Source organism: Pan paniscus, chromosome 2 (assembly GCF_029289425.2).
Source record: "Pan paniscus chromosome 2, NHGRI_mPanPan1-v2.0_pri, whole genome shotgun sequence".
Taxonomy (NCBI): domain Eukaryota; kingdom Metazoa; phylum Chordata; class Mammalia; order Primates; family Hominidae; genus Pan; species Pan paniscus.
Window position 1 is genome coordinate 153087845 of NC_085926.1, and position 12519 is coordinate 153100363.

The 12519-nt window shown below is 36.8% G+C and overlaps 1 protein-coding gene across 10 annotated transcripts in view; it reads left to right on the plus strand.

Moving 5' to 3' along the window:
- Window positions 1-11374, plus strand: part of MME (membrane metalloendopeptidase) — a 101257-nt gene extending 89883 nt beyond the window's left edge. For all 10 annotated transcript variants that reach the window (XM_003806098.5, XM_003806097.5, XM_063602990.1 and 7 more), the window contains one exon: window positions 8025-11374. In XM_003806098.5, the coding sequence (XP_003806146.2) occupies window positions 8025-8124 (100 nt within the window). In that variant the 3' untranslated portion in view covers window positions 8125-11374. The remainder of the gene's footprint in view (window positions 1-8024) is intronic.
- Window positions 11375-12519: the final 1145 nt, after the last annotated feature.

The window sequence follows — 12519 nt, forward strand, 5'->3', positions numbered from 1 at the left end:
ACTTTTCTAACTCTGATTCTTTTACATTTGGAAATTCAGTGCTTTTTTTTTTTTTTTTTTTTTGAGAGTCAAAGGTAGGATCGAGAGAACACATCGGAGCATTCTACATAAGCATAGCCTTGGCCACTCTCTTTCTTAGAATCTACAATAATTATAATTCCTTAGAATCTACAAGGCTCAGGGCTTGATCTATTCCAACAAAGATGTCGCCTCAGAACAGTGGCTCAATTTAAAGCTAGCACAAAGACATTTCTAAGAGGCTGTGAATGGTTTAGGCCCAGACCCAATGAGCTCCAACTTGCAAAGAAAAATTTCAACATAAAGGAAACTTTCTACTAATTAGAGGTTCTTCAATATGGAATAACATTATTCCCAAAGCTTCAGGAGAGAGTACATTGAAGCACAGCCCATCAAGGATGTGAGAGAAAAATGCTCTACAGAGTAGAAAACTGAGCTAGAAGAAGTTAAAGTTCTTCCCAAATTAGAAAATCAAAGAGAACAATGATTGAAGAGAGTCATTCCAACCAACATTTGAATGTTAAATCATAGATCCTATGTATTTGTTTAAGAACTGAATTCCTAATGCTACCCCTTTCCCATGTACTAGAACGCTTAGTCACTCATTTGCTGATCAACAACACCTCTCAGGCAAGAAAGTTAAAAAAAAAAAAAACCTAAAAATTTTGTAGGGTAGTTGGAAAATGAAATTTGAGAACAAAAGAGAACTAATGGGCTAAATTTCAAAAGCTCTACATAAAATGAATGTAAGCATACTGCCCAGATCATTTACTCCTGGGAAAAAACACATTCAATTATGGAGAAAAACACATTTAATTATGAAGCAATAAAGTAGCTCATTTAAAAATTAAAGAATTTATTCAGCTTGTTAGTATCATCATTGTCATCATCATCATCATCATCTAGTATTTGCCTTAACATTTCTTTCAATATTCATTCACTCAATAACTGCTTATGGTATGCCTATTATCTCTGTAATCCAAGCTAAATTTAGTTCTGCTAAGATATTCAAATTAACTGCTTTATAGGTAATGAGCAACAAAAGTGACTGGATTAATTCCCATTGTGGTTTATTCAAAAAACTTTTAGTTTTAATTTTTTTTAAGTTGTCTTTTTCCTTACTAAAGTGAACTTAAGCTTTGAGGTAAGAAACACTTGAGTTCCAACCATGGCTTCACCATTTACTAGCTGTTAATGTACCTCTGTACCTCAGTTTCTTGATACGTAAAATAAGGATTAAATTATCATGAGAGTTGCTAGAGGATTAACGTTAATATAAATGAAGAGCCTATTTTGTGTGTGTGTGTTTGAAAGTCCATACTAGGATTATTTGTAGACAAGAGGTATGAACAGAATAAGAATTATTACGCGTTTTGTAATAGTTCCCTATCAGTCAAGGCTTTTTTGGTGCTCATTTCTTATGTTCTGCACATTTCAGAATGTTAGTAACTGATCAGCGGTTAAGTAAAATGTAGATAAGTATATAACTGTTTTCTAGCTCCAATTTTAAACTGAAAACAATATTTTGCTATAAATAAGTTAAATTATTTGTATCTTTAAGTCTTTATTGTTGTTCTGGTTCCAAAGATCCCTCATCGACTATTTTTCATTCATAACAACAGAAGCTTGTGTGTGTGTGTGTGTGTGTGTGTGTGTGTGTGTGTGTGTGTGTGTGTGTGTGTGTGAAGGGTAAATGGAATGGGTAAATGGAATGCCAACCTTTTGTCAAGGAAATTATTATTTTCTCTGGAGGTAAGGAGATTTTCTTGGCAAAAGGTTGAGCTTACATTTAGTTTTGGAAACAGGCCACTTCCTGGCTGTACAAAGTAAAACATATTTTTTAAAAAAACTTTAAAAACTAATAGATATCGAGTTGCTATTTAAGAATTGTGCTTGGTGGTTATATAGAAATATTTCTGAATTAGAGAGAGATTTGTAACCTTATGTTTAAATAGCCATAGTATTAAAACAAAAGGCAAAATACACTTGATACAAAGTTGCATCATAAAACCATATTTGCTATGTCTAACCTATTGTTGTTTTATTCTTCCTGACTAAAGCTTTATTTATGTACTTTAAAATAAACTTTAGAAGTTAAGGTATAAGAATCTAATTCTAAGGATAGCAGCTAGCATTTATAAGCTCATACAAACCACCATGCAACCTAATTTGTCAAGGGTTTGCCCTGCATATCTCCATAAACTAAAACATATGTCATAAAAACCTAGGTGAATTTCAGTAATATTATTGTAATACCTAGCATATCTACCATCCTCAGAGAATGAGAGGTTGCAAATTAAGTTTTGATAGGTAAAGTTTGTCTCTTTTAAGTATTAACATTTTTATCTTAACCACTGGATTAAAATTTATCTATTAAAAACACATTTCTACCTTCCTGCCTTAAAACAATATCCTGAAAAAAAAAGCCTAACCTTTTTTAAAATTTTGATGACACAGACTACTTTATGATTATTAGTTATGGTTTTACTGTTTATTAATTTAGCCTGTGGAGCTATTTATTCTTATACCAATTGTGATGCTTTTTGACTTATTTTGGGTTTTTAGTAGGGTTTTTCTGTGTGTTTGTTTCTTTCCTAGTTTTCTTTCCTATTATTGTATTGCCTGCCTTTAGTTCCCTAATTCCTCCATTTTGATTAGCTCAGAAAACATTTTGTTAAATTTAAATGGTATTTAATCCAAAAACATTTTTCTTTTAATAGTCTAGAAATTGAATCTATAATTTAAATATTAACTTCATTTTGGAAATCCAGTTTTTGGTTAGCCATCTATAGTCATTTCAGGGAATAGTTATTATAATATTTATATGTAATCTATAAATATGTTTCTAAAATTATTTAGATGTAATTTTCTATATGATATGTAAGGGTCTGATAATTTCGTAAAGCAAGTCCAAATAGACAAAATGATTTAGGTGCTTAGATTACTCAACATTATCTTCCAGTCAGGAAGAAAGGGCACTTTTAGAACTGACACCACTATCAAAGCAAGAAATGTTTCTCACAGCTTAATTTCTAATATTTTGAAGGAATATTTTGTCTAGTGTTTTATATAGACATGTTCAACTAATATGGCTATTTTGTTCCTTCATAACTCTGTAATTTAGCATGCTAATAAGCCCTCTTTGAAATTCTTCTGTTTCTTCCATTTCCCTTCAATATTAGCATTGGTTCCTGATATTTATAGATATGAACATAGATTTTAGTGAGTTTTGTAGAATTTCTGTTAGCCCCTCCAATCTTTAGCTGATAACTAGAAATCTATTACAGCATTTATTTCTTTATGACTGTATAGCAGAACATACACTCATCAATATGATTTTGCTTTGAAAGAATCATAAAAATTAATTAATGATGAAGATTGGATACCTTATTCCTGAATGAAGGCAGTCAACTTTGTAGCCAAGTCATTCATTTACAAGAATTAACAAAAGGTTGTCTGAGGACCCATTAATTGCAAACAGTAATTCAGAAGTCCAATTGTAGTAGGCAGGAATAGTCAGATAGGATATAAAGTCCATTCTTGGTCCCAATGCCAAATCTCTCAGATGTTTTTAATACAAGTAACTGTTTGCCAAGGGAATAAACATCAGCAGTACAATAAGTTATTTTACATAATAAAGTAAAAATTTCAAGTAAATCACCTTAAGAAATAATTAATAAAAGCTTTATTATCTTCTGTTATTAGAAACACAAGCACACAGTTTTGTAAAGCATGAAAATCATGTACATATCTTCTAATAACAGAAGATAATTCACGTAATGTGATCTCACTCTTAGAAAAAAGGTGTTTTATTGATAATGTATTCACTTTTCAAAATAGATTATCTAGGCCTGGCACAGTCACTCACACTTGTTAATTCCAGCACGTTGGGAGGCCAAGGAGGGAGGATCACTTGAGCTCAGGAGTTCAAGACCAGCTTGGGTGACATAGTGGGACCTCATCTCTATTAAAAACAAAAAAATTACCCAGGCATTCTGGTACATGCCTGTAGTTCCAGCTACTTGGGAGGCTGAGGCAGGAGGATTGCTTGAACCCAGGAGGTCAAGGCTGCAGTGAGCTGCAGTGAGCCGTGATCGTGCCTCTACACTCCAACCTGAGTGACAGAGCGAGACCCTGTCTCAGAAAAAATAGATGATCTATTCAAAGATTTGATGTCATAAACACCAAATGTTAACTAAGAAAGTAAGTGAAGCCCTAGTGTGTTGTTGATCTATTCAGGATCAAATTAGGTAGAATCTTTGGATGGAGAGAGGATGGGCAGAATGGGCATGGAGAACTGAGTGCACACCAGGCTGAGTGTTTCTGCAGTGCCCACTCTCCGCAGTGTTATCTGAAGACGTTTCTTTCTTTTAGGTGTTTTTTGTTTGTTGTTTTAACTTTATTTTGAGATTTATAAATATAAATCCTAAAAATACTTTTTAAGAAAAATATAGAATTAAGTCGTGGGTTTGGACATTATTACCGAAGTACTTGTTCCCATATGATTAAATCTAAGACAGAATCCTTTGGAAAAAATTAATAAAATAAAAACAAAAACATGCAACTCTTCCAGTCAGTGACGCTCATGGCTTACCCTGTCAACCAGGGAGCTTGCTCCCTAGTGTGAGGAATGCCCAGGATGACAGGATGACCGTCTTTAGCCAGTAGCTAGGCATCCTGAATTGGGAAGAAGGTTGCATTAATGAATCAAAGCTCCTCTCTAACATAAAGAATCCTTGAGTCCCGCAACCTGAAAGACTAAAGACCAATGCAAATTCCTAATTTCTAAGCTCTTTTAATTCCTACATAAACAGTCACTTTTGACTACATTATAGAAGTGATTTTTTTTTTTGGCTCATGAACAATGGAAATTTGTTTCTCACAGTTCTGGAGACTGGAAGTCTAAGATCAGGGTGCCAGCATGATCAGGTTCTGGTGAGGGCCATCTTCTGGTTTGCAGACTGCAGACTTCTTGTACTCTCACATGGTCCAAATAGTGAATTTGTTTTTCAATATTTCAGATGTAAGAAATGGACATTTGTTTTTTTTGTTTTTTTGTTTTTTTGTTTTTTTGTTTTTTTTGAGACGGAGTCTCGCTCTGTCGCCCAGGCTGGAGTGCAGTGGTGCGATCTCGGCTCACTGCAAGCTCTGCCTCCCGGGTTCACGCCATTCTCCTGCCTCAGCCTCCCGAGTAGCTGGGACTACAGGCGCCCGCTACCACGCCCGGCTAATTTTTTGTATTTTTTTAGTAGAGACGGGGTTTCACCGTGTTAGCCAGGATGGTCTCGATCTCCTGACCTCGTGATCCGCCCGCCTCGGCCTCCCAAAGTGCTGGGATTACAGGCGTGAGCCACCGCGCCCGGCCTGGACATTTGTTTTTTTAAATCAAATTAAGCCAAACTCTGAGCTCTTAGACCAAGCTAGGAGATGAGCCATTTACTTTCAGTGGTTTTTCAATGTACTCTTTCAGGGTTATTCAGGAATCTGAAATCATCACACAGGCATAGAAATTAGAGAATAGCCTCCATCTTCAGCCCACTGTGGTCACTGCTGAGATCCCTACAGTCCAAATGCTCCAGCTGGAGTCAGTGGTTCCATTTCCTTCCAATGCTCATGAGTTCCAGAGCCTCCACTCTTCATGTCCAGGTTCTCCAACAACCACACGCCATGCTATCAGAGGGCCTCTCAGGGCCTTGCTCAGAGCAGGAAGCATCTTCTTGTCATTCACACAACCTGCCATTACTGGAACCTACCCCATTCTTGGGAAGGCCAATCATCTCCCTGACAAGTGGACTAATATATAAATTCCAGCTTCTGACTCCACTTCACCTCAACTCTCCCACACCAGGAGATTATTTTTCATATTTAAGACTCCTCTAGGAATCCTAAAAAACAAACAACCAGAAAAGATTACATCCTCCATGAAAGATAGGGGAGTTGTGGTGGAAAGGGATAGAGAAGTTAGTTGATGCATTGATGGGTGACATATTAGAAAGTCAGACTTACAAAAAATCCATATGGATCTCTCTTTTCTGGAATGAGGAAAGGGAAAGAAAATGCTTTCTTTCCCTTCCAGTTGGTCCATAATATCAAACAAACAACAGAAACACTAAGTCGTGTTTTTCTTCCTAATGCCCTATTGCTTCTCTATAGGTAATCACTGTGACCAACCAGGTCACAGGTTAATTCATTCAGTATGTACTGAGTCCTGTGCTGGACTTTGGGGGTGCAGCAGTGAGCAAGACATACACAGTACAGCATCTTCCCTCAGCATCTGTGGGGGTTTGGTTCCAGGCTCCCTGCAGATACCAAAATTTGTGGATGCTCAACTCCTTGATATAAATGGTGTAGTATTTGCATATAACCTATACACCTTCTCCCTCCTATACTTTGTCACCTCTAGATTACTTATAATACCTAATACAATGTAAATGCTATGTAAATATTTGTTATACTGTATTCTTTAGGGATTAATGATAAGAAAAGTAAGTCCATACGTTCAGTAGACAAAATATTACCCCCACATATGTTCAGCCGCATTTGGTTGAATCCACAGATGTGGAACTCAAGGATAGAAAGGCTGTATTTTGCCCTCATAGAAATTAGTCTAGTGGGTGTGTCAGGAAGTAAAAAAGGAGAACAAATCATTGTAAATGTGGTAAGTGCTTTGATAGGGATAGTCCCTGTAAGAGGAGTTAGTTTAGATGGCATTCAAAGAAGGGGGCCAAGGAGGGAATATTTAAGCAAAGGCATGAAGGCTGAGGAGTTAGCCATGTACTGACTGGTGAGTAACTTTCCAGGGAGTAGGGTCTGCAGGTAGCAGGAGGCTGTGAAGAGGGACAGGGTTTGGCTGGTTTGAGGAACTGAAGGTAGGTCAGCATAGTTTGAGCCTAAGGAGGAACAGGAAGAGAAATGTACCACGAGGAGGCTAGAGAGGAGACTGGAGCCATCAGGAGGACATTGGAGGCCATGGACAGGAGTTTAGATTTCCTTCAAGTCCATGGAAGGTTTTAAATCTGAGATTATGGAATCTGATTTAAATTTTACAGATCATTCTGACTGTGGTGTGGAGAATGGTTGGAGGAGAGAGAAGTCCTAAGATGTACACACGGTAGTACACCTGCCACGTAGGGAGAATTCCATAAATCAAAATGGACTCACCTGTCATTTGTGCCTAGTCCTTCCAAACCAGTCAACTTGTCTCTAGGCCCCTCCTCCCAACCCAAGCAAGCATGGTAGGCTGGCCTCAGCAGGAAGAGAAGGGAAGGAGGTGGTTCAGGGTTCAGGGTGGGTGTGAAAACATCACCTCTGCATCAATGTACTGACCCATCTCTCCCCTCAAACACTGCTAGGTGCAGATAGTGAGTTGGACTGTGTTGTTTTTGCCCACTGGGGTCAGAGATAAGAGGAAAATGGCATTTTGCCAGCCCTTTCCAGTTATTCAAGCTGAATCCAGCTTCTGATATTTAAGGAGCCCTTTTGGAAAAAAGGAAAATAATCCTCTATCAAAGCAGTAAAAAATATCTATTTAAAGTCTATTATATTTAAGTCATTATGTGAGCCCTTTCAAGACATAGTGAGAAATCATGATTATATTCTTTGACCAAACTCTTATTATAATACAACTCCAAATACCTGCATTTTCAAATGTGAATTATTCATGTTTTACAAACACATATAATGCTTATAAATTATTAACTCTCCATGACAACCTTAAGATGCATGTTCTATTGTGCAGAAACCAAGGCACAAAGAAGCTTCATAAGCAGGATTCAAGCCATGTAGTCTGTCTCCCAAATTGCTTTTAACTCCTGTTCTTTGTTACTTCTCCATTTAAAAATTCTGTTAATGAGAAGGCACTGACTCATTGTACCAGGTTATTTTAAGTTTAACTTTAAATTCCAAATTCATTCACTTGACCTGCAGAGGGAAATGCTTCAGGGCTCCAGTGTGGTATGGACGTGAGTATCAAATGCTGACGGTGACTTTTTTTGTTTGTTTCAAAGGATTATTGGGACTTTGCAGAACTCTGCAGAGTTTTCAGAAGCCTTTCACTGCCGCAAGAATTCATACATGAATCCAGAAAAGAAGTGCCGGGTTTGGTGATCTTCAAAAGAAACATTGCAGCCCTTGGCTAGACTTGCCAACACCGCAGAAATGGGGAATTCTCTAATCGAAAGAAAATGGGCCCTAGGGGTCACTGTACTGACTTGAGGGTGATTAACAGAGAGGGCACCATCACAATACAGATAACATTAGGTTGTTCTAGAAAGGGTGTGGAGGGAGGAAGGGGGTCTAAGGTCTATCAAGTCAATCACTTCTCACTGTGTACATAATGCTTAATTTCTAAAGATAATATTACTGTTTATTTCTGTTTCTCATATGGTCTACCAGTTTGCTGATGTCCCTAGAAAACAATGCAAAACCTTTGAGGTAGACCAAGATTTCTAATCAAAAAGGAAAAGAAGATGTTGAAGAATACAGTTAGGCACCAGAAGAACAGTAGGTGACACTATAGTTTAAAACACATTGCCTAACTACTAGTTTTTACTTTTATTTGCAAGATTTACAGTCCTTCAAAATCCTTCCAAAGAATTCTTATACACATTGGGGCCTTGGAGCTTACATAGTTTTAAACTCATTTTTGCCATACATCAGTTAATCATTCTGTGATCATTTATTTTAAGCACTCTTAAAGCAAAAAATGAATGTCTGAAATTGTTTTTTGTTGTACCTGCTTTGACTGATGCTGAGATTCTTCAGGCTTCCTGCAATTTTCTAAGCAATTTCTTGCTCTATCTCTCAAAACTTGGTATTTTTCAGAGATTTATATAAATGTAAAAATAATAATTTTTATATTTAATTATTAACTACATTTATGAGTAACTATTATTATAGGTAATCAATGAATATTGAAGTTTCAGCTTAAAATAAACAGTTGTGAACCAAGATCTGTAAAGCAATATACAGATGAAAATTTGAGACTATTTAAACTTATAAATCATATTGATGAAAAGATTTAAGCACAAACTTTAGGGTAAAAATTGCCATTGGACAGTTGTCTAGAGATATATATACTTGTGGTTTTCAAATTGGACTTTCAAAATTAAATCTGTCCCTGAGAGTGTCTCTGATAAAAGGGCAAATCTGCACCTATGTAGCTCTGCATCTCCTGTCTTTTCAGGTTTGTCATCAGATGGAAATATTTTGATAATAAATTGAAATTGTGAACTCATTGCTCCCTAAGACTGTGACAACTGTCTAACTTTAGAAGTGCATTTCTGAATAGAAATGGGAGGCCTCTGATGGACCTTCTAGAATTCTAAGTCACAAAGAGTTCTGGAAAAGAACTGTTTACTGCTTGATAGGAATTCATCTTTTGAGGCTTCTGTTCCTCTCTTTTCCTGTTGTATTGACTATTTTCGTTCATTACCTGATTAAGATTTTACAAAAGAGGAGCACTTCCAAAATTCTTATTTTTCCTAACAAAAGATGAAAGCAGGGAATTTCTATCTAAATGATGAGTATTAGTTCCCTGTCTCTTGAAAAATGCCCATTTGCCTTTAAAAAAAAAGTTACAGAAATACTATAACATATGTACATAAATTGCATAAAGCATAAGTATACAGTTCAATAAACTTAACTTTAACTGAACAATGGCCCTGTAGCCAGCGCCTGTAAGAAACAGAGCAGTACCAGCACTCTAAAAGCACCTCCTTGTCACTTTATTACTCCCAGAACAACGACTATCCTGACTTCTAATATCATTCACTAGCTTTGCCTGGTTTTGTCTTTTATGTAGATAGAATCAATCAGTATGTATTCTTTTGTGCCTGGCTTCTTTCTCTCAGCCTTACATTTGTGAGATTCCTCTGTATTGTGCTGATTGTGGATCTTTTCATTCTCATTGCAGAATAATGTTCTATTGTGGGACTTATTACAATTTGTTCATCCTATTGTTGATGGGCACTTGAGAACTTTCCAGTTTGGCGCTATTACAAATAGTGCAACTATGAATGTACTGCATGTTACCATCTTACTTGAGCCTTTAATGGACTTATTTCTTCAAGTCCTTCCAAAAATTATTATAAGCATTGAAATTATAGTTTCAAGCCAACTGTGGATACCCTTACCCTTTCCTCCTTTATCACAACCACCGTTACAAGTATACTTATATCTATATTTCCTTAAAATACATTTAAAACTTACCTAAGTGACATTTGTAGTTGGAGTAATAGGAGCTTCCAGCTCTAATAAAACAGCTATCTCTAACTTATTTTATTTCCATCATGTCAGAGCAGGTGAAGAGCCAGAAGTGAAGAGTGACTAGTACAAATTATAAAAAGCCACTAGACTCTTCACTGTTAGCTTTTTAAAACATTAGGCTCCCATCCCTATGGAGGAACAACTCTCCAGTGCCTGGATCCCCTCTGTCTATAAATATAAGATTTTCTGGGCCTAAAGGATAGATCAAAGTCAAAAATAGCAATGCCTCCCTATCCCTCACACATCCAGACATCATGAATTTTACATGGTACTCTTGTTGAGTTCTATAGAGCCTTCTGATGTCTCTAAAGCACTACCGATTCTTTGGAGTTGTCACATCAGATAAGACATATCTCTAATCCCATCCATAAATCCAGTTCTACTATGGCTGAGTTCTGGTCAAAGAAAGAAAGTTTAGAAGCTGAGACACAAAGGGTTGGGAGCTGATGAAACTCACAAATGATGGTAGGAAGAAGCTCTCGACAATACCCGTTGGCAAGGAGTCTGCCTCCATGCTGCAGTGTTCGAGTGGATTGTAGGTGCAAGATGGAAAGGATTGTAGGTGCAAGCTGTCCAGAGAAAAGAGTCCTTGTTCCAGCCCTATTCTGCCACTCCTGACAGGGTGACCTTGGGTATTTGCAATATTCCTTTGGGCCTCTGCTTCTCTCACCTAAAAAAAGAGAATTAGATTATATTGGTGGTTCTCAGCAAGAGAAGGAGTATGTGTCCAATGCTGCCTTCCCATGAATCTGTCTCCCAGTTATGAATCAGTGGGCAGGATAAACTGAAAACTCCCATTTAAGTGTCTGAATTGAGTGAGACAAAATTTTAGTCCAAATAACAAGTACCAAAGTTTTATCAAGTTTGGGTCTGTGCTGCTGTTACTGTTAACCATTTAAGTGGGGCAAAACCTTGCTAATTTTCTCAAAAGCATTTATCATTCTTGTTGCCACAGCTGGAGCTCTCAAACTAAAAGACATTTGTTATTTTGGAAAGAAGAAAGACTCTATTCTCAAAGTTTCCTAATCAGAAATTTTTATCAGTTTCCAGTCTCAAAAATACAAAATAAAAACAAACATTTTTAATACTATTGCTTTTATGCCTAGTCAACTCTGTTCCAAACTGCCAACTCCTGTGTAAATCTCTACCCCGTTTATTTCTTGAAAAATATTAAGATTAAATGGAGCTTTTATCTCTGTAGTCTTGCATTTCGCACTAGCTTCAAATTGAATTTTTAGAAAATGAATGATATAAACTTTGTATCCATTATGTCCTTGTTTTCCCCACCCTTTTTCAAAGATCACCATGACTTTCTGATTGGATATTTTTTCAAAAGTGAAATGGCCATCAAATGTTATATGGAGTCACTAGCATAATCAGATGACTTAGGCAAAAGCCAAAAGTAAGTGTCTTTATCCACAGTCTCTAGTCTGAAGAAGTTGACCATTTGGTTGGTCAAGTGGACAAAGGAGTCACATCTGACTGGTGGTCAAAGTGGCACATGTTTATCGCATTCTAATCTCTTATCTAACAATGTTTTCTTAATTTCTGCTTCTTTGTATTTTGCATTTCCTCTAAAACAGTGAGAAACACTACTTTCACTTTCAACCTCATAGACAAAATGTTGTGCTTCTATTTTGCTTGACAAAACAGATCTTCTCAGTTGTACAAAGGAAGTCTGGCAGAAAAATAATCATTGGCTCTTGCCAGAAATAATGATGAGTTTCCAACTTGGGGAAGTATAGAAAGACTGGAAAGCCTAATATTTATGATAAATGTTTATACTCTGGATTTTCCTTCTACCCAGAAACTAACAATTTTGCGGGTATTAGGCATATTAGCATCCCATTTCGCTCTTATAAATACACTTGATAGAATCTCCAATCTGACATTTATGCTATATCCAGGAAGACAAATGGAGCCAAGTATCTGTATTATCGTTTTACCTTGGTGTAAATCCTTCTTACATGCTATGAATGCTCTATGTCCTCTGACTTACTGCATCAAAGATGTAATGCTAGGACGTATGGCAGCTTTATAACACCAAAGAAATAGGGATTCAAACACTAACTAGGGCTGGGTGCAGTGCCTCACACCTGTAATCCCAGCACTTTGGGAGTCTGAGGCAGGAAGATTGCTTGAGCCCAGGAGTTCAAGACCAGCATGGGTAACACAAGGAAACCCCATCTCTACAAAAAGTAAAATACAAAATTAGCCAGGCATAGTGGCACATGC